Source organism: Zootoca vivipara, chromosome 12 (assembly GCF_963506605.1).
Source record: "Zootoca vivipara chromosome 12, rZooViv1.1, whole genome shotgun sequence".
Classification (NCBI taxonomy): domain Eukaryota; kingdom Metazoa; phylum Chordata; class Lepidosauria; order Squamata; family Lacertidae; genus Zootoca; species Zootoca vivipara.
In genome coordinates, this window is record NC_083287.1 from 13,225,120 (window position 1) to 13,248,623 (window position 23,504).

Genomic DNA, 23,504 nt, shown 5'->3' on the forward strand with positions numbered 1-23,504 from the left:
GGTGAAGCAACTGCCTCAGGCAGCAGGATCTACAGGGGCAGCAGTGCCTGATGTAGCTCTTTCTTCCCTCCCTGCCTTGTTCCTGATTTAGATATTCACTCAGCCCTTCTTCCCTGGCAGGGAGAGGGGTGCCATTTTGTGGTTTGCTTCAGGTGTCAAAATGTCTTGGGTCACTCCTGGACATGACATTAGCTACCCCTGGTCTAACTAGACTATGATCCAGTGTTCAGGGAGATTCAACATGTGGCTACCTAAAAACCACTCCAGTTTCTTCTGTTGGTATCACATCTTTTCTTGGCTCCTTATGATGAAGTGTCTACATTGCAGGCCTAAAGCTGTAATCTCTTATTTAATTAAGTTATATAATGAAGTGGGCAATATACTCAGTTGGTGTTAAATGGCTACAAGCACCTTTTGCAGCTTTTTCATTTTGTATCTGAATGCTTTAACTCCCATGGGATTGTATGCAAATTAGTGGCAAATTGGAAATGGACACTTTTTTTCCATTATCCAACACCCCCCCCCAAAAAAAAACCCAACTGAAAATAAAAGAAATTGGGACTTCCATAAAAATAAAAAGCAAATTAAACCAGCAATCTTTTAATTATTAATGTATTGATTTATATACCCCTTAATTTCCAAGGTGGCTTCTCACTCAATTTACTTAGTTTGTTTATCTATTTGTTTAATATCTCCCTCTTGCCTACTTCCTATTCCTGATAGTTCTGGAGCCTTTGCATTTACAAAACTCCCTATTGCATAGAAAAATTCCACCCTCCAAATGTGCAATGCAAATGTGTACACATCAGCTCGATCAGAAAAGAACGTGCTTGGTTTAACTCCACTTCTAAGCCTGGGGAGAAGTGGATTTGAGTTTGCTTAGAAACTTAAGTAAGATCATGGCCACTGGTCCCATCACCTCCTGGCAAATAGAAGGGGAAGAAATGGAGGCAGTGAGAGATTTTACTTTATTGGGTTCCATGATCACTGCAGATGGTGACAGCAGGCATGAAATTAAAAGACGCCTGCTTCTTGGGAGAAAAGCAGTGACAAACCTAGATAGCATCTTAAAAAGCAGAGACATCACTTTGCCGAAAGGTCCATATAGTTAAAGCTATGGTTTTCCCAGTAGGGATGTATGGAAGTGAGAGCTGGACCATAAAGAAGGCTGATCGCTGAAGAATTGATGCTTTTGAATTATGGTGCTGGAGGAGACTCTTGAGAGTCCCATGGACTGCAAGAAGATCAAACCTATCCATTCTGAAGGAAATCAGCCCTGAGTGCTCAGTGGAAGGACAGATCTTGAAGCTGAGGCTCCAATACTTTGGCCACCTCATGAGAAGTCTCACTGGAAAAGCCCCTGATGTTGGGAAAGATTGGGGGCACAAGGAAAAGGGGACGACAGAGGACGAGATGGTTGGACAGTGTTCGCGAAGCTACTAACATGAGTTTGACCAAACTACGGGAGGCAGCAGAAGACAGGAGTGGGCATGACTAAACGACTAAACAACAACAAGAAGAAACCATCTGAGGAGGTATTAGGGCTTTTTCTCAGCTGGAACTGAGTTCCAGCACCTCTCAGGTGGGTGCCATTGCTGTTATAAGAGAACAAGGGAGGCATTCATGGTTCCAGTACCTCTTTTTCTAGAAAAATAGCACTGGGTGGATAGCATGTTGGAGCTAGAAAAGCCCACTCAAGGTCCAATACTGCTAAACTAGACTCATGATTTCCTCCTGCCCATACATGTATATCCCATTTCTCCTTCATCATAGAACCAAATGTGGCATGTTTCTGTTTCCCAGAAGTCACACCTAAGCACTGATCAGCCCGAGGCCTGATGTGCTTCTGCAAGTTGGTGGTCTCATGACGTCTGGGAAGAATTTCTGAAAGGTGGCACTTTGTCCTGGATTTTAGGCAAGTCAATGGAAAAATCGTGGTGGTTTTTTTGGCGTTTTGTTTGTTTGTTTGTTTTTTTTAAAAAAGCTCAACAGCTTTTTGGGGGGGGTCCTGGTTTTTATTTACTTTTTGAAATATGGCAATCCTACTCATGTACTTTCAGTGAGGAAATAGCTTTTTGTAGCTAATTGAGGCATCCTATCTAGTGATTTGACTGCATTGGCATGGAAGAGTGGGATTAATGTCCATGTTGGCTCCATCCCCAACCTTCAACCAAAGTTTTGAACAAAGCCTCTGTGCATACAAGTTGTACAAGTGAAGGCTGTGTTCACAGCTTTGGATACACTAGTGGAGACTGGGGACAGGACCAACAGGCATGTTTGTTTGTTTACCTGCTCCTTTGAAACCTACTGCTGATCATCTGATGCCATTGGTTTTCCTATAGCTTTGTTTCATCACTGCATGTAGAAGTAGGTTCTACTCATTATAAAAGGAGCTCTTAGCTGGCCTTGGTTCATACTCCATAAACATATCTATGAGGATAAAATGGAGCATGTGTTAATAAGGCCATCGACATCACAGCAATAATTCTCTAATGGAATATAGGCAATTGCCAGCATATCTAGAGAAACAGAACCATGCAGCTTCCAGAGGGATAGCTGTGCCAGTCTCTTGCAGCAAAAGCAACAAGAGTTTTGCTAATCTTGAGTTAAAAATTAACACAATTATTATGGCATAAGTTTTCATGGACTGCAGTCAACTTCTTAAGTAAATACATTAAAATGTATACAGTAAAATAATATATATATTAAGTAAAAATATACAGTGACTAAACACACAGCTAAACAACATAGGCAGGAATTTAGGAGTTAAGTCCTGCACATTTAAATCTACACTTGTTACAAATTTGTCTATGGGGAAATGTGGTATATTAAAGGAGAGTGATGGATCGTATCCAATCCCAAATTAATTCTAAATGAATTGACTTTAATGTTTTTTTCTTTCAAGGCAACATATGCTAATATCCATTGGAATCAATTGAGTATGACCTTAATGTGATGGAAGATAAATGGTAAAATTTTATTTTAATCAAGTTTTTCCTACCCATGAATCCAATTATTCTTTTTTTAAAAAAATGGTTACATATGGTTTCTAATGTTACATTTTTAACTTTGTTGTTGTGCACCACATACTAAATATAGAAGAGCCCTAAAAATGAAATAAATAAAACAAATTCATAATAATACTAGTCTGGAATCAAATATTCCTTATGATCAGTATTCTTTCTGTTAAGCTTGCAGACTCAAAAAGATTCCAGTGCTAGTTTTGGAGCTGAAAAGCTCATTTGGAAATGAGCTTTTCTTTCAAATGTGTGGTGTGGTGGGGAAAGGTTGACAGAAGAAGCACCATTTGTTTTTATGGGTCTTCTGAGTGTCATGGAGAGAAAGAAAATTCAATTCAATATTCAGTATTGCTATCAAACTGTTCCTAATTTGAGGGAATGGGCACCTCATCTTACCTAGACAGCTGGTGTTTAGGATGTTCTCCATGTACCTGACCATTGCTTCAACATCACTGTCCTGTAGTCGGAAGGAAAACAAAGAGACCTTAGGCTTGGGAACAGCACCATATAAGCAGTATTTGTTAGAGAGAGAGAGAGAGAAATGCTAAGAGGCAAATGTTACAATCATCAGAAAACACTGTATACCACTGTTTTAAATCTTTTGCCAGTCCTGAGAGAGAGAAGGAGAACATGGTCTATGCCAGGCATCCCCAAACTTCGGCCCTCCAGATGTTTTGGACTACAATTCCCATCTTCCCCAACCACTGGTCCTGTTAGCTAGGGATCATGGGAGTTGTAGGCCAAAACATCTGGAGGGCCGCAGTTTGAGGATGCCTAGTCTATGCCAACAAAATTGTTTTGAGTCCCAGTCCATTGGTACAGAAGAGCTATGCCTCCTAGATGGGCACAGCAGATATTCATTCTGCTCAGGGGTTAGATAAGCATTGTTTGGGTGCTCTAGGTAGTTAATATGGTCTTTCTGCACCAATATTATTTCTATGTTCACCCATAAATCTTGCTCTGCCCTGCTGCTATTAACATTGTCTATTCAGTTAAAGGAGAAATCAGTGCTTAACATACTGTGAGGGCCAGGGGCCACCATCACAGAAACAGATTTGAACTCATTTCAGCCTCCAAAGGATGAACCAGAAGCTGAAGGAAATGAAATAAAGGTAAGCAATATCAAGGAAGATCAGGGACTTTTGTTTCACCACTCTTTCACCCAATTCTGGGTAGGCAGCCACTTCTAAATTGTGATTGTATGGAGAGAAAACTCTACCCCCCCCCAAAAAAAATTTTTTTAGTAGCATCTAGCCTGTCTCATCACTGGCGATAATTTTTGGCTCAGGCTGCAGTGTTTTCAATTTACAAAGCTGAAAACAAGGGTTTGTTTGATGGTGAAGAATGGAGATTTAGAAGAAGGAAATGATCAAATACGCTGACATAAGGGAAAGGTGATGGGACTGTCTTGTTTTATTGATAAGGTGCTAGATGCGAATGTGCCAGGGTTGTACAGCTCTCGCCTGATTGTATAGCTGCTTCATCCATTAATGACAGAGAAATTTATGTGTGTGCACTGGGTGGAAAACTAACAGGCACAAACAGTAGAATCAAATTCTGGCAGAGGTGTCAATAAAACCACATCCATTTCTCCCCTAATTTTTCTTGTCACAGAAATGTGAACCACAAAGACATGACAAAATGTGAACCGCGGAGGCTTGACAAAATGTCACTCTGCCCCAGTCTGACTGCCAGTCCCGAATTTAACTCTGCATTGTTCAAAATTATATTTTATATTGTATGTCTTTGGAAATACTGAATTGCAGCCAATCCTGTTCAAAACACAATTAACTGCAACTCGTGATTATATAATTCCCTTACATTCTACCTGGAAATGAAAGGGAAAGTTTGGATTAGGAAGAGGGAGGGAATACAAGTTGCAGTAATAAAAGTGAGGAACCATATGTATGTTGCAGCATACATTGGGGAGTTTTCAAAACAGTGGTACCTTGGTTTACGAACTTAATCCATTCCGGAAGTCCGTTCTTAAACCAAGGCGTGTTTTCCCGTAGCAACGGGGGACTCAATTTATACTCAACAGGAAGCTGAACATGTTCTGTTTCCAAGGCAAAGTTCACAAACCAAAACACCTACTTCTGGGTTTGCTGTGTTCTTGAATCCAAGTTGTTCATAAACTAAGCTGTTCTTAAAGCAAGGTACCAATGCATGTTTACTTAGTGCAGTCTTAACAGTCTATGTTCAACGGGCAGCTGAAGAGCAAGTGTATACCTGCCGATTTGTCTGACACACAGTCTGTGATGTGACCATCTCTTCGACTTCTATCTCCTCCTCTTCCTCCTCCTCACTTGTTTCTGAGCATGAATCGAATGCATCATTATAATACTCTTCTGCAATGACTGGATCTTCTGGGATCTCTGAAACAAAATAGAAACAATAAACGAACTTAAAAATCATGATCAAAAATTATTTAAAATATCACTTTTAAAAAACCCATGCAGATAAGTCAAAGTCTCTAGTGAGAAATTTATAGGAGGAGGAATATATGAACTTGCATGAAGGTTCTATCACAGGGGTCGGCAACCTAAGGCCCATGGGCCACAAGCAGCCCATGGGGGTCGTTTAACGGGCCCACAAGCTGCCCCTGAACCAAGCCGCCTGCTTGGCGAGTCCCTATGCAGACGCAGACGCCAGAAATCGCAGGCGCACATGCTCACGCGTAATCTGGCCCACAGAGTGATCTCCGCTGGAGTGAACCTGCCCAGGCGAGGTAAACCTTGCCGACCCCTGTTCTAGCAGCTGTCAAATACCCATGAACTCTATATGAGATGGTCATCCTCTTTCACAAAGCATGCAACTTCGAGATGGATGTACATGGAGTGATGAAGAAGATGACATATGCCTAACCAGCCCTATCAGCCAAATGAACTCTGGTGATCAGCGTGGTGAGATATGTTGCAGTCAGCTCACCCTCCTGTTGAGGAGCAATATGAGTTTTTACATTGCACGTGCCCAGTGACATAAATAAAACCCCATGCTAAAAATGCAACTTTCTTTTTTTAAAAAATGTTTTTTATTTATTTACTAAAAATGTAACTTTCAAGTGGTCACCATGCAATCATCCTGAAATTATTACATTGCGGCAAGACTTTACACAGCAAAGCATGTTCTGTGCCCTATGGTGCCTGAAGATCTGTCTTTTCTTTTAGGTATGTTTCTGACCTCTGTCTGCAATCAGACTTGGCATACACAGCAGAGTGTTGCATTGCAGCTGCTCAGCTTAACTGGGTGATCACCTGCACATACCAAGATCACAGCAAGGATCCCTTTTTCAGGAAAAATAAGTGGTAAGAGAAAGTTGCAATATTTTATTACAGCGAACAATGCATTTTTGGGAATCATGCACTCGGCATACTGAGGCAACTGCTAAAGGCCCATGAGTGCTCTTGCCTTCACTGGATTGGATCCACCTTCTCTCCCCCCCCCCCCCCGGTATTCCCTAGCTTAGTTTTGATTTAGCAGCAGGTGGCTACTAGGCAGTGCCGGAGCTTCTTCAAGCTCTGGCGGGGGCGGAGAGCAGAAGGGGGCGTGGCTAGCACGTGTCCCATGGGCGTGGCACGCTGCCTGCAGGTGCGTGGTGCATGTTCCCGGGGCATGGCGTGGGCGTGCCACCTGCAGGGGCACAGCGCCCAGTGCGGGGGGGCAGCTGCAGTGGCACCCCACCGGGATCATGCCACCGGGGGTAGTGCGCTTCCCCCGCACCCCTGTTCCTCCACCAGTGCTAGTAGGTGGTTAAATGACTCCCACCCTTTAAATTCACCACGTTGTCCTAGAGGAACACCATGTTTCCATATTGTGGGGCAGGGGGGCTCAAAGTGGTAAATCTGCAGAAGAATTCTGAGGTTGCTGGCCCTTTGCTTGGACAGCCCATTCAAATCTAGAAGCACTCCTGATTGGAACTGCAATGGGGGAAACTAAAACAGTCCTCCTTAACATTAATCTAATGATAAAAGTGTTGTTCTCGTGAACAAACAAGAGGAAATGTACCTAGCACATAATGAATACTGAGGTTTCTACCCAACACTTTATAGGCTGATTCTTTCTGCAAGGATTGAAATTCTGCAGAAAAAGCAATGAAATATGAAATATGAAACATCTAAACGTGGGCTTGCCAAGTTTCCAGCTGCCTTTCTTAGGTAGCATCATCTTTTATATCTACTACAGTTTCCCCTTCGTGAGATAAACAGCCGTTGAAAAATAGTTTTAATTTGCTCTATCCCCGGAGCTCATTAATTAGTGCATTAATGCAGCACTCTAAATTTTGCCTGCATTTATGCGGCACTGAGTGACATTGCAATCGTAAGCATGCTTACTCAGAAGTAAGGCCTGCTGGGCCTCACTCCCTAGTTAGTGTGTTCAGGACTGCAGTCTCAGTTCATTTATTTTAAAGAAATAAAGCACAATGGAATAAGGTGACCACATGAGGATAGAGTTTGGCTACAAGTTAGCAAGTTACTAATGGACAGAAAAGGGAAGAACTTTTTTTCTTTTTTTGCATTTAATTCCAAATCCTATACATGGAATAAATCTGCTTGTAGGTGTCTAGGAATGTATCATTTTACATAGCTGGATGATGGGGGCAATATAATTTCACAAAACTTAGAAAGAAACAATGAAGACAAAAGGGTGCTTCGTCAAGTGATGTAGTTACATAGTTCACAGTAATAACAGGAGTTTAAGCATGAATGAGGTTAACATCACATGACAGCTGACTTTGTAGTTTGTGTAGTTTCATAGCAATCAATGAGCAGTCCAACAACAGTAAGAGATTGATGTGAATAAATCCTGAATATGTTCCCAAACAGCTGTCTTAGGGCATGCTGTCTGCTGAATAGCAACAGGGCATATTTCAGATTCCAAGTCAAATAAGAACTTCTGGGAGAAATTACTCTTGATTCATAATATAGCTGAGCATTATGACCAGGACAAATATACCAACAAATCAGATAATTACAAACTTCAGCAATTTCAATATTCAAAATGTAATTGTTACCATCTCTGGACATATCTCTAAATCACATAAAAATCAAGGTTTATGAGTTGCTCCAGCTACTAATGAAGTAATGAGGCCATGCCCATGCCATTTAGGCAGCAGTCTGCCACTTATTCTTGGGGTCAAACATTCAGCTGTGTCTGTGAATTGGCAAAATCAACTAATTATAAGAAAGCTAATTGCCAATAAAGAATAAATTATGCCACAATGTGCACAATTATCCCTATTGTGTTCATTCCATTATTTGTTTCAGTAACACAAAGATTTCTGATTAAAATCTCTAGGTAAAGGTAAGAAAATGTGATCAAGCAGTGTCACCCTGGGGAAGTATTATTAATTTCCTTATCTACTATAGCTTTCCAAAGCAGAAGTAAACAAGTTATGAGTGCTGCTTTTCCTAAAACAGACAGCGAGGCGCATAAGAAATAGAGTAGAACACTAAATATAGAAGTTTTTTTATCTTCAGAAGTGCTTAAGGGAGAAGGAAAGAGAACATTCTAAAGAGAACAATGATGGCAAAGGACACTTGGCGATCACCTGTGAAAACTTTCTTTTATCATGGCACAACAGTTACTTGAAAAGTTGCCCTCTAAGAAGCACAGGATCCAGCAGCTACCTAGCAAAAGCTAGGTATCCTAAAAAAACAACTAGAACATAAGCGTAGGCTTCCTAAATCCTATGCTTACTTTGAGGATCTGCTCAGTTCTTCAAACAGACAAAAGAAATACAGTAGCAGAATTCTGACTGCTAATTGCTGTAATGAGAATTATTTTGAAGAAGTTGCCTGCCCACCCATCACTCACCACTTTTGCATTGGGTTGAAATGAGAAGACTATTTGAATAACAGACTTCTGGAAGGGTAGCAACATTGGTCTGATGCAGCAAAATATGAGTGTTTTATGACATATTTAAGTTTGGCTTACCGTAACATGAAAATCAGGCCTATTTGTTTTACTCAATACCTACTATTCTAGTCAAGGCTACTACTAATTTTCAGACATAAAATAATTTCAGATGTCTTAAGTCCATTTCCCAGAAATCAATTAAATTGATAAATAATGAAATTGTGGCTAGGAATGCACCGTTAGTATACTTATAATAACATATGATAATGCAGTTAACAAAGTCTTGATTGTTTCCTTATGTCTGCTCCCAAATGCATTTATTCAGAAGGGAATCCGTATAAATGAGCAACAATCCTTCCTTTCAAATTGAATATACTGAGTTTCTAGTCTTAAAAATGATTCTACTCTGCAATATTACCAAGGAAATGTTACATGAGATGCTTTGAATGGGCTGTGCAAATGCTACCCACTAATAATTATACTAATGAGGAGTCATTTGTCTTCTTTCAGTTAAGAGTTCCTGGAAGAGTCACCATGAATAGGAGTGTTGTACCTGGATAAAGAGAATCTAGACAGCATTTGCTGAACTGTACAGTGAATGAGTTCAAATTAGAGAATGGAATTCATTCAGTGCACGTCATGTTCATGCTCATTACGAGTTTTGCAACCCCTCTGACTGAAGCAGTGGGACAAGTGTCAAAATCTGGCACAAAGTATGTGAAATACCATCTGCATGTTGACTTTTAAACTGAATGATGTCTTTTTGAATTGTTTATAGATTGCATACGTTAGGCATCACTAATGAATGTGATGTTCTTCGAAATATTGATCTAACCAAACCTTGTTGTTGTTGTTATTTAGTCGTTTAGTCGTGTCCGACTCTTCGTGACCCCATGGACCATAGCACGCCAGGCACTCCTGTCTTGCACTGCCTCTCGCAGTTTGGTCAAACTCATGTTCATAGCTTCGAGAACACTGTCCAACCATCTTGTCCTCTGTCGTCCCCTTCTCCTAGTGCCCTCCATCTTTCCCAACATCAGGGTCTTCTCCAGGGATTCTTCTCTTCTCATGAGGTGGCCAAAGTATTGGAGCCTCAGCTTCACGATCTGTCCTTCCAGTGAGCACTCGGGGCTGATTTCCTTAAGAATGGATAGGTTTGATCTTCTTGCAGTCCATGGGACTCTCAAGAGTCTCCTCCAGCACCATAATTCAAAAGCATCAATTGATGCTTTTGAATTCTAACCAAACCTGGTGACCTTCAATACCAATGCGAGGAAAGCTCAGCAATTCCCAATGTTGGCACCATCATGGCAGCTGGAGGCATAATCCAAACTTGAGAACGCAGCCCACCAAAAGGAGAGGTAATTAGAGGGAAGGCAAGTCAGGGACAGGATCGTGGACACTAACCCTATGCGGCTGAGGGCACCTCAGACCATCACCCCGAAGTACGTGAGGATGGGGCTGAGCCCCCCCCCAATCTTGAGGAGCCTCATAGCCTCCTCTCAACACATGTGATATCACATGTGTGTCACACATGTGACCCCACATGCACATGATGAGCCCTCCCAGTGTCGGGCAAAACTCAGTGCCCCTGGACAGGAGCAAGAAAATGTGACAGGCAGACTAGATGACAAATAGCTGAGCAGCATCTTGATCTTCACTTGGAACAGCAGAAGCAGACTCTGGGAATTTAGAAGACAAGGTGAAGTATTATTACTATCTTGCCGGGGGGGGGGGGGATTCAATCTGGTCACATTTAAAGGCAAACCCTACCACATAGCTTTCCAAACTTTTCATGTTGGTGACGCACTTTTTAGACATGCATCATTTCGTGACACAGTAATTCAGTTTTACTAGCAAACCAGAAGTTAAACTAACCTCTTTCCTGCCCTGGGAGGAGTGTGGGGAGCGTTCATGCAACATACCTACAAACTGCAGTCGACACACTAATATGTCACAACACAGAGTTTGGACAGCTCTGCCCTACCTAATTAACACTTCCTGAAATGATGCATGAACTGAAACACACCCATCCTTTGAAATTCCCACCGCTCCAAATCTTGCATAGTTCTCCAGACAAATAATGTGTACAAAACTGCATTTATTAGGAGAGATTGTGCATAAAAATGCATACATTAGTGAAAACAGCAACACACCAAATGCACTATGTTGGGGAAATTTGCTTTGCAAAATTGTGTATCGTAGGCAAACTATATTTCAATGAGAAATTTGCACAGGGCCATCTTAACCATATCCGGTGCCCTGGTGCCAAGATCCCTCTGGCGCCCCCCGTGAGGTGGGCAGGAGGGGCGCACGGGGAGCTGAGAGGCGTGTAGGAGGCAGCCCCAGGCTCGCGCTCCCTGCGTGCCTCCGGAGAGCAGCCTGAAGCCGCTCAAAAGCTGAGAGGCGTGGAGGAGGAGGCCCCAGGCTCCAGCTCCCCGTGCGAAGCTCCGGAGGCGCGCAGGGAGCGCGAGCCTGGGGCCACCGCGCTGCACCTCTCAGCTGTTCAGGCGGCCCCAGGCCAGCACTCCCCGCGCGTCTCCAGAGAGCTGCCTGAAGCTGCTGAACAGCAGAGGCGTGCGGAGGCAGACATCAGCGTTCAGTGCCCCTTCCGTGCCCCTGATGGCCAGGCACCCTGGCGCCTTGCGCCACCCAGCCCGGGCCTAGGGACGGCCCTGAATTTGCACTACAATGCTGACGAGTATTCATGAGAATTTTTTTAAATTGCAAACTGACATGGAAATGTGGAAAACTGCACTTAAAGACTGGGAAACTGAACTTTAAAGAGTGGCAAATGAGAAACTGAGAGAAATCAGACATCAATCCAAATTTGCCCATCCCTATGGACTATTAAGTGAACAACCGTCATGTTGGTATTGCATACAGGTCCCAGAGAGATGATAGCTTTTTCGGACAGTTTAAGGTCTGAAAGCTCATGGTGCGTTCCCTCATTCCATTGTTGCTTCTAGCAAACTGGTTTTACAGGCAGTTTAGAAATGGGCAACACTTGTCTCCAGTGGCAAGAGGGGAACTAAGGAATCAGGTTTGTATATCGTGGGAAGCAGCACCTCTTTCAGATATCTAACCATCTTCAAAACCATTGTCTGTCTTCTGTCCTATGTTTGCAACTTCTCCCAAGAATGGTAGACAGATCTAGTCTTGGAATACCAGGAGTGGCATTTTATGGCTAGCTATCTCAATGGGAAAGGAAGTAAGAAACTGAACCATTTACATAAAAAATCAACTGTGCTGGAATGTTTTTCCTGCACCTGCTTTCATGGGAATGATTTTTCAAAAGCACTATCATGAAAATAAATGTTGTTTCAGAAGAGGGCCATGGGGCTTGACTGCTCTAGTTTAAATAAATATGAATATCGGTTTCACCAATCATCAGTGTCAGAAGTTAAGCACAGTCAATCAGCAAATGTTTTAGAAAAAATTACAGCAAGAGCTTCTGAAAGCAATGTTTTTGTTACCCAAGCTTTTGCACTCCATTCTTCAAAGACTGACCGTATTAGCCAAACAAGCATCTCTCAATAGAGTACAGTATTGCAGGTCAAAAGGAGAAGCAAGCAGTAAAGTGCATATTAAACAATTTCATCTCATAGTTTCTCATCCTTGGAATTATAAGAAACTGCTTTTCTCATTTCAGCAACACTGGAGCTTTAATTGAATTACTGGCTGATCTACAGGAATAAAAGTTGATAACAGAACAATCCCATGCATGCCCTACACAGACCTACTGTGTTCCTGCTGCAGCTTCCTTCCAGGTGATTGTATAACTGTTTATATTTCTATAACTCACTTCTGACGTCTGTGTGACATTTATAGTAAACCTGGGCTTTCAAACAGTTCAGGTTATATAATTTTGTCTGGATAGACAATTCGAAATAACCTTATCGGAGGTTGATTTGTGTCTGGTGTCGAGGTGAGGTATGTGTTAAGCAAAGAATTTGGGGACGATTTGGGTGAGAATCAGCTAAAGTGTGGTTTATGCTGATTTGTGGTTGCTGGATATCAAGTATGGACAGTACTATAGTGTAATTGACAAGGGTTTAGGTCTATATGCAGTAACTGGATGGGATGGAGGAGAATGTGTGTGTGATGGGGGGCATAAGAAATGCTCAATAACACTAATTTTGGCTTTAACATGTAGATAAGCAAAAGCTTTTAGCCACAAATTGTAGATAGGGCAGAGAGTCCCATCTACATACAATGTAGTAAACCCAGGAAATCCCTGACAGCAAGAACCAGTTTTTCTGTGCTGGGCAAAATTTGCATATAATTGTCTAATTAACAATATGCAAAATTATTTAAATTAGTTTCCTGGGGGCCTGTATCCCTTACCTTTTTAAATACCTAGCAAAATGCCCCAGCTGAGCTGAAACTTTTTTTTTGACTGAAATCCATAGTGAAACATTCTTACAAAATTAGCATTGGAAATATGGAAATGATATATGCAATTATTGTAATGTGCTTGGCTATTTTGGTCTCATAATAAACTCAGAGGCTTGTCAGATGCAACATATTGCACTGTATTTATTAAGGAAATGAATTTTGAATGTTGTAACCGGTAGAGTATAAAGCAATAACAGAAGAGAAAAGTGGGCTGAGAGTTTAAGGTACTAAAGCTCAGTGACTGACAAAGGGGAGAGATGAAACTTCTTTAAAAGTTGAAAAGAAAGAAGATGAAAAAACAATGATCTGGCAGAGAACCTGGCAGAATTCATAAAAGCTTGTGAAAGGAAGCAAGTATATTTATGCAGTGCTGAAATGGTGAGGGGGAAGGTGGGCGAAGCCCTTAATGAAATCCACAAGCCGAATCCCCAACTCACCTCAATTTTAGAATCATGGGTGCCCTGCAGCCTTCTAATAACTGCAGGTAATGTGACTGACCACAAAAGATATACAAGTCATGCCCCCTCTGTTCCCACTATAGTTTGAACATTGCATTTATGTAAATATCTGCAAGCATAGGTAAATCCTAACTCTGGTCCGCCACAGACTTGCCCCCGTGGGGATTTCTGGCACCCGGTCTGCCCCTGCTGACTTTGTACTTTCCCGTGTGTGATTTTTTTTTGCGGAAGACCGTTCTGCCAAAAGACCTTATCCAATGGGAACAAACACCTTAGTCCAGCACATGGACTTGTGGGATTTTCTCTAAACAGAAACCACCCCAGTATCAACCACAGAAAATAGGGGAGTCATCCCTTCACAGACCACATGAGATGGGCGAGACAGCAGGATCAGGTTATCTGGGCCCATCAGACCATGGATATAGGGCATGGCTCCCCCTTAGGGCAAGTCAAATTTCATTGGCACCCCGCGTGACGCTAAAATTTGGCAGGCCTCCTATCGTCACTTTCCTTCCATTCTACATTTTAGTTGTGGCGCCCCTGAAGCCCAGTGTGACCAAACTAGAAAGGAAAAAGGTCACCAATCTCACAAACTGACACAGAACAAACACTGGAAATGCTACAGATGAGTTTTGTTTTGTTTTTCAGAGAAGAAAGACCCAGCAGGCAGGGTTGGTCTGGAAAGAGGGATGAAGAAGAAGAAGAAGAGTTGGGATTTGATATCCCGCTTTATCACTACCCGAAGGAGTCTCAAAGCGGCTAACAATCTCCTTTCCCTTCCTCTCCCACAACAAACACTCTGTGAGGTGAGTGGGGCTGAGAGACTTCAGAGAAGTGTGACTAGCCCAAGGTCACCCAGCAGCTGCATGTGGAGGAGTGGAGACACGAACCCGGTTCACCAGATTACAAGTCTACCACTCTTAACCACTACACCACACTGGCTCTACACCACACTGGGATGACTTCTCCCCCTGGAAAGAAGGCCGAAGACTTCAGAGGACATGGCCTGATCCTTGCAGAAAGAGGCATCACCCCTATCAGGATTGCCCTGCAGCAGAATCTGGTAAATAAATAAATGGACTATCTGTATTTGCATGCACAGTTCATAAATATATTTTTAATTGCCCCTCTCGTTTACAATGTCTTTTCAGCTGTGAAATTGATATGAATATAAACCAGCCCACTGCGCAAAACGTAAGAGTACATAGTTTTATATTTTCATCGCAAAATCCACTTTTTCCCACTGAGTCATTGTGTTGAAAAATTGAAGTGATTAGATACTGTCTGATTGGTCCATAACATAAACCTAGCAGATTTCATTTTAAGTTATTACTACCAGCAGAGCAGCACATAATCAAGCGCAATGCTAATATAGTCCCCTCCATATCTACTAACCCCCCTCCCCAATAATTTCAGTTTCATCCTCCTAAAGGTACAGATTCAATGTCAAAAGAAATATAGCCTCCACCGCGTTACTTTTATGAAAGAGGCACTATAAGTACTGGGTGGCAGGCTGCATTTGTTCTAGATGTCCTTTGTTCTAGATGTTCTAGATGTGCAAACAGCTGCTCATGCACAGGCTTTTTCTTAGCAGACTGCCACACTAATGTAGGATCCTATACGTAGAAAGGGTAGCAATTATTTTGTTTATTTACTGCATCTTATTAGCTGCCCAATAACTAATGTTCTCTGGGTAGCGTTCAACATACGAGAAAAGCAAATTAAAACAATAAAATTTGGAAACATTCTAAAAGCAGCATTAACACAATCCTTAAAAGGCAGGTGTTTTTACTGCCAGGGAAGGCTAGAGGCACTTGTGGGATTTTCTGCCTCAGGTGCCAAAATAAGTTGACCGGCCTCTTGGTACTATTGCGAATGGATGCTATGTGCTGCCTCACCTGAGGTAGCAAAACGCCTTCAGGTCAGCCAGTTTCAAACAGTACCAAACAGTTAGTGTACCTCACAGTGAACAGCTCAGGGCCTTTTTTCAGACATTTCCAGTCACCTCAGGGTTTTCCTCGCCCCCAAAATGGGCCCTTCCCTGAGCATGGTGGCCACTGCTGAAAGAAAACCAGCCATGCTTTGTCACAACTGTTCTCTCATGCCGGAGTTTTGTCAATGCATCAGCAAAGGATGCTTCCAGCGAACTAAAAGCTCATTTTGCTTTCTTTTTAAGTGAGTTCTGAACTCTTTGCTGAGCCAGGATGCTGCCTTTCTGCACAAAGCTACTGGAGTGAATAGAAAGAAATGACAGCATGTCAAGGTGAGCTGGCAGTCGCAAAGCAGTCTTGCTTAGCAATAGATAGCTGAGCAGATGGATTCCGCAGTCATGCTTTGCCTCAGTTTCAGTCTCAGGAGCATCAGATTGTTCAGCAGTTCTCTCCGTTCTTAGGTGAAAAGAATAAATCTCCATAATTATTCTGGGTGGTGCAGTAAGGAATGAAACCATCCACAGCTAATATTAAACCTGCTTCTTCATTTTTTAAATATTCAGATTTTCCATAAGCATATATTAATCTTGTGAATTAACTTTATTGCACATAACCAAAGGCCTTTGCAAAAAAAAAAATCCCTCTCATCTTCTCCATATAGATAGCCTTATCTCTTTAATAGAATATAATGTGGATTTACGGTATCCATAAAATCCATCATAATTAAAATCCGTATCTTCAGTATAATACACCAATACGTTAAAAATTAGCATCATCCATTCAGTTTATTCTACACCAGTATCTCAGATAAAGCAAATCTACTCTTGAGTTAATTAACATTTAATTTTCCTCCCATTCAGCCCTGTCCTTAACAATATCACCCTTTATGTTAGGGCTAACACTTGCCAGAAAGTCTCTTTCTTGTAACTGGGCCCTCTCAGTCTCTACTTTCTTCGGTCCTCTGCCTAGGAGACTGCTCCACCAGTGCAGTCTTTTTTCTGGGAAGATGGTTTCACAGTCAAGTCTTTTGTTCCATGCCTCTCTTTTCAAGGCCGCTGCTATGCAACTGGTGCCTGTAGGAGCAAGACCTTTCCTTCAGCTTAGCTGGATCTCCTTGCTTCTCAGCCATGCTTGTTTTTCTCTAGGATTAGTCAGGACATTTTATGAGAAGCAGAAGCCAGTGGCATTCCATTATAAAATCTTTTCCCCCCCTTTCTAATTTTGAACCATATTGGAAGGGTTCTATGAAACCCAGGGTGATGAGTGGACTTCACTCAAGGACAGTCTATGGACAACCCGAAGAGATCTGTATTTTACACATGTGTTCATGGAAGTATCATTCTGGGGATTTACTGGAGATGATTGTACAGCTCTTGCAATGGACACAATTAGTATCAGTATTGCTGTACCTATTTGGGGGAAATCAGTAAGACCCAACAAATGGCAATCTGAATGCATATAAAGTGTTTATTCACACAAAAATTGTGGCTATGATATGCAGATAGGTGTAGATATGCCTTGTATAGGAGGGTGCTTGGGAACAAGACACAATGCTATGGAGGGCTAAATGCAAATGACAGGGGTGTGGATTAATGTGAAGATTTGGCAATGAGATTAGAGAGCCATCAATAAACACCCAGGAAACTGATTTTTAGGCCCAAGTGATAACAATGTGGATGAAGGGAGATTAGTTCAGTTCAAATATACATTTTATTCCTTTACCAAAACTCACAAAACTCACAAAACTCATACAGCTTTGTTTTAAATCTCCTTATTTGACAGATGCACATTTTCAAGGGAAATGTTAAAGATCAGCATTATAATTTTAAACTTAAGAAAAAGCACTTAGAAGTCATGTATTTGTTGATTAACTACCCAGTTCAGCTTGGGGTGATGGACCTGGGGAGGAACAAGGATACCGGATACTGGGTTGAAGCCTGAACGCAATGTGACAAATGTGAGTAACACACCACTCTGAACTGCCCATTAATTCTGTATCTTTCAAGCACTGATCGCAATGATATATGAAAACCCTAGCAGGGAGTTTTAAGACCTCTGTGTCTCTAGACCATGCAGCTAAACTTTCAAATACACTGGGAGATGGGGGGGGGGGGAAGAAGCCTATTAGTCCTATATATTATAACTTGATAAAAATAGATACAGGTGGTGAACATTTTAGGCTTGTCCAATTGATGCACAATAGCTGACGCGCAGGTCCTTTTGGACTTTGCATGCCCCACCAATGCACACAGGGGGCCAAGAAGGGAACCCTGCGTGAAATGGTCACCGCCTTATGTAAGAGCGACAAATTTGCCCTGCTGTTCTGATTCCACTCTTATATACTCCTTCCCTTATGTTCTAAACAGTCACAAATTCCATTCCATATCCATCTCTTTTGTTTCCTGATTTTCATTTCTCTCTCTCTCCTGCCTGGACATAGTTTCTAGAATGCAGCTTCCTCCCACACAGATTTTCTCTCCTGATACTGTAAAAGAACAAGTTGGCTGGCAATGCTTGGCTTAAAGTGTCATACGTATTTGCCTTCTCTTTTAAGATAGTGAATCCAGCAGATTTTAAAGTCCTACTAGTCAATATTAAGCTTTAAGAGTCTCTCTCTCTCTCTCTCTCTCTCTCTCTCTCTCTCTCTCTCTCTCTCTCTCTCTCTCTGTGTGTGTGTGTGTGTGTGTGTGTATGTATGTATGTATGTATGTGTAGGGTAGAGAGGTGCCCACAGATAGAGAATATACTATGTATTCTTGATGCATTGCTTTTCCTAGGCAGGTACAGCCCAATGAATATATTATATTCCATTAAAATGTATGTTATATATACTATGTAACTGAGCAATGGAAGTTTCTACCTGCTCTAGAAAAAAGCTACCTGATTAACATTTTAAGCCATGCTTGTTTTTAATATGCTGTAATGGGGGTCACCAACCTAGCACCCACAACAGCTTTCATGGAGCTTTTATGGTATTTCAAAAAACAACAGTAAGTCTGTAGTCCTCCTACAAAAAAAAAGTTTGAAGCAACATGTGCAAATACCCCTTAAGTTTCATACACTGGAGAACAGTTCCAGGAGTTGGCATGGCCCACAAGCAGCACTACTGAGATCAACTATCATGTACCTCTTCCCATCCCAGAACTGCTGTTTATCTTATTAAATGTGTGCGCATTTATGTGAGATTTACATTTTGATTAAATGAGGCCCATGATGATTTACAACAAATTAAAACCCACAAATAAAGCAGCCCCTGATCCTCTGGCTGCTGGCAGAAGCTAATATCCTTCCTAGGGGTGCTCCAGAATTTGGTATGGTTCACATTTTCAAGTGTCCCAACCTGATTCACACTTCCCAGACGAATACTCAGATCAGAACACACTTTTCCCAATATTGTGACACAGTTCTCAGCTCAAAAAAATGTATAAAAATGCACACAAAAATGTATCTTGGAACAAAAGCAAAAAATAATGAGGCAGACAAGAAAAATTCAGAGACCAAATTAAGAAACAGAAGAGGTAGCACATCTGAATTTTGAATTAGTGGTCTCTGCTGCTGTTAATGGCAGGCTTCTCATACATTTCTTTAGTTAAGAAACTGTCATTTAATGAAGCATTTTCTTTTGACTTAATCTAAGTAGTACCAACCATGTTAATACCCTGGGTGTTATACCGTGCAGTTATTTACTGAATCAAAAAGCTCATGGAAACTCAATTTACATATCAGGTCTTTTGAGAAAATACCCATCATGGCTGCAGAGTGCTTCGCTGCTCGTTGTGCCATCAGTAGAAAAAAATAGAGCATGGTTATAAAAGCACAGCCCTGAACCCAACAGCTTCTCAGCCTTGACAGGTAGGTATTTTAGCTATTCATTTTCTCTTACTGGGAAACAGCTGCTTTTGGAACACAGATGCCCAGCTTCTGCAGGAGCTGTAGGCTAATACCTGTCACATGGATCAAGAAATACAGCTTCAAAATAAAGGGATTTATTCTGTTTGTTGTTCAGTTACATCTTGCAGATTTTAGGAGGCTTAAACTAAAATATCAATAGCATTATAAAGCTATTAGATGAACCCAATATTAAAATCACAGTTAATCATCTCTATACAAACTAAAACAAACAATGAAATCCTCAGTACAAAGAGCATGTAATCAAGAGAAATGAATAAAACTATCTGAATTTAAACCAGCCAACCTAATCCTTACAATTCTTGCTGTAATAATACAAAAATGTGTTACATTTTATTCAGAAACCCCACGGGCTGATACTGAGGCTTACTTCAAATCTTAAAAGTTACCTGCGTGGAAAAGCTTTCCATGTAGACGTATGTGCAAAAGCCCACATGAAAATGGTCACATACTTTCCAGGTAAGAGAACTACATTCTCAAGTGACCCCTGACCCCGTCACACACATAAGTAGACTTTTGTAAGTAGAGAGGATGCTCCTTAACTGATGGAACTTGTTGTTCAAGTTAAGTGCTTTGAGGAAGTCATGCAAAACGTCTCCTATGCTTTACAGTTTGGCCCAAACCAAAGAATTTCTGGCAATATAAGCATTAGATACATAACGCACTGGTCAATTTTCCTAGGCTGTCTTCTCTGAACAGTTGCGATCTGAGAACAATTTCTGTCATATTGATCTCTTATAGACTCTTTGCTTCAGACATTCAACTTCAGGATAAATGGAGGATGCAATGGTAACATATATCATTGTACGGTGGTGCCTCGCTAGACGAAATTAATTCGTTCCACGGATCAATTGGTGTAATGAATTTTTCGTCTAGTGAGTTGTGGTTTCCCATAGGAATGCATTGAAACTTAATCAATGCGTTCCTATGGGCTCCGGGAAACTGGCGGTGGCGGACCTTGCTCTCTTGGCTCGGGGAAGGCAGGCAGGCACTTGCTCTCTTGCCTGCCTGCCTTCCCCGAGCCAAGAGAGCAAGCGCTGCTGCTGCCAGTCCCTGAGCCGCAGTGCGAGGAACACAGCGGGGATGGGATGGGGCTTGAGAAGCCTCGTCCTCTCCCCGCTGTGTGACAGGCGGTGGTGGGAGGGAAGCGGGGTAAAGATCCTGCGCTTCCCACCCCTGCCTGCACTTCGGCTTCCTTGGCAAAGGCAAGCGGGCAGGCTGTCTGCCTGCTTGCCTTCACCGAGGAAGTGGTGCTGCCGCTGAGCCGAAGCGGCAGCGGGCACTTCCTTGGGGAAGGCAAGCGGGCAGACAGCCCGCCTGCTTGCCTTCACCAAGAAGGCGCCGGCTGCCGCTTCGGCTTTCTCGGCGAAGGCAAGCAGGCAGGCTGTCTGCCTGCTTGCCTTTGCTGAGGAAGCGCTGCTGCCGCCGAGCCGAAGCAGCAGCGGGCACTTCCTCGGCGAAGAAAGCCCGCTGCCGCTTCGGCTTCCTCGGCAGGCGGGGGGGAAGAAACGCTTCTCTCCCCCGCCACCTCCCGCCTGTCTTCCCCGGCATGGGGTGTGTGGCGGTGCAGTGGCTCCGGGGGACGAAGCCGAATCACGGCAGGCGCTGCTTGCCCCCGCCTGTCTTCCCCGAATCAAGGGGAAGACAGGCAGGGGCAGCCGCCGCACTGCTGCGTTTTGGCTCCGTCCCCCCTGGCAAAGGAAGATCAGCTGTCAGCTTCATCTTCCTTTCCTGCTTTCTATGGCCGCACTTCGCAAGACGAAGCGGCGGTCATAGAAAACCTTTTCGCCTTGCGAATGCCTTGCGCAACGCAAAACTCTTTCGTCTAGTGAGTTTTTTGTTGTGTGAGGCATTCGTAAAGCGAGGCACCACTGTACAGAGAAAATGCATACAGTTTGTGATCACTTTAAAATCAAGTTTTGATTTTCCAACCTTTTAAAAGACTAAACAGACACCCCCAACTGAAACATCTTACCTCATCTAGCTTTAACTAGATGAGGAATTAACACAGCATATAACATCAATCTCTTACCGCGCTCCACAGGATCAGACATACAGAGTCTGCCTGTTGCATCACTGTCACTTTGATCCTCACATTCTATGGACAGATAGTTCAACGTAGTGACTGGCTGAGATTTAATCAGAGTCTCTGCTGTCTGTTCATCAGGTTCCTTATTTGAAAAGAGACAGTAAATCATAAGTGGTCACAATGAAACATGAAAATTCCAGCTATTACTCCATTCAGAATATAAGAATTTGTTGTTGTTGTTATACCGGTATATGCATGTGTATGAACAGGATACTGGCAACAGGCTGGGGTTAGTGCCAGCTTTCTGTATGTAAATTTTGCAGCACTATCAATTGATAGTGTTTGGGATAGTTTTAAGTATGGGGGCTACATTAATTGGAATCTTCTTTCAATATCCAGTCTCTATTGACTTTTTGTGAGTCACAGACATTGCTATTTTTCTAGAAAAAGAGATGCAAGAACTCACCATGAACACCTCCCTTGTTTTCTTAGTATGGCAATGGCACCCACCTGAGAACTCCCAGAACTGAATTCTGGTGAGTTCCAGCTGAAAAAAAGTCCTGGTCATAGAGGGCTAAAGAAAAGTAGAGAAGACAGAGGTAGAAAACACTGTAGAAGTTGGTGTCTGGGTTTTAGAAAATAGAAGCAAAGGCTAGAAACTTACATGAAGCACATCTATATTCACACGGTGGAAGTTACGGGATCTAAGCTCCTGCATTCTCTTGAGATTCTCTTGATATTTTTCTTCAGCCAACTGCCTGAAAAGAATGACAATACCGGTAATTCTACATCACAAACGGTAACTGAGCTAAGAACTTTCTAGCGACTTCCTTCAGCCGTGATTCCTTCAAGCAAAAGGATTACAACTGGTATGAGAAATGAATATTAATGCTTCATACTTGCAGAGGGAAGAAGCTCCTCAAACTTTGCAGACATCTTGCAACTTTAAGGGGTGACAAGACAGGAAAGTCACCTTCCACTGACTTCCTTCTGCAAGCGGTTCTTAGGATCAAACCCAAAGTAAATCTAGCTCTAAGGCAGCCTTCCTCCACCTTGATCCTAAGATGCTGCTAGACTGCAACTCCCATCATTCCTCATCACTGGCCATGGCTGAGAACAGTGAGAGGCGAGAGGCGGCGGCGGGAGGAGGTCTTCCCCCGCCTCTGGCCCCGCACCCCCTGCACGGAGCGCAACTTCGGAGGCCTCTAAAGTTGCGTTCTGTGTCAGGGGAGGCGGGCGAGAGCCGAAGCGTGCCGATACGGGGGCGGTTTTGCCGGCTGCCTTCCCCTTGGCTTGGGGAAGGCAACCAGTGAAAACGTCCCCACACCGGCGCGCTTCAGCCCCGTCACACGGAGCCAAAGCGCGCCGATGCGGGGACGTTTTCGCTGGCTGCCTTCCCCAAGCCAAGGGGAAGGCAGCCGACGAAACACCCCCGCACAGGTGCACTTCGGCCCAGTCACCAGGCGCCGAAGCGCGCCGGTGCGGGGACTTTTCGCCAGCTGCCGAAAGCCCCGCTTTCCCCTCACCCCGCTAGACACAGCGCAGAACGGAGGAGGCTTCTCCTCCGCTCCGCCCTGTGTCCGGAGGGGTGGGTGGAAAGCTGTCGGCGGCAGGGGGAGAGGAAGGAAGGAAGAGAAAGGGCTCTTTCTCTTCCTTCGTTCCTCTCCCCCCCCTGCCCAACAGAGCCCGCATCTGACGGGGGTTCGGAAGCCCTGTCTAATGCAGGCTCTGTCGGGCGAGGCGGTGGCACACACCTCTCTTGGCTCGGGGAAGGCAGGCAGGCAAGAGAACAAGCGCCTGCCTGCCTTCCCCGAGCCAAGAGAGCAAGTACCGCTGTTGCCGCCAGGCCCCCGGAGCCCATAGGAACGCATTAATTGACTTTTAATGCGTTCCTATGGGAAAC

At 43.1% G+C, this 23,504-nt stretch overlaps 1 protein-coding gene across 5 annotated transcripts in view; it reads right to left on the bottom strand.

The window, feature by feature from the left end:
• Positions 1–23,504, bottom strand: part of NEK11 (NIMA related kinase 11) — an 83,006-nt gene that overhangs the window by 14,385 nt on the left and 45,117 nt on the right. For 3 of the 5 annotated variants that reach the window (XM_060280641.1, XM_035130286.2, XM_035130288.2), the window contains 4 exons: positions 22,266–22,359; positions 21,605–21,743; positions 5,250–5,395; positions 3,417–3,477 (listed from right to left, as the gene is read on the bottom strand). In XM_060280641.1, the coding sequence (XP_060136624.1) occupies positions 3,417–3,477; positions 5,250–5,395; positions 21,605–21,743; positions 22,266–22,359 (440 nt within the window). The other 2 variants (XM_060280642.1, XM_060280643.1) reach the window with 2 other exon arrangements.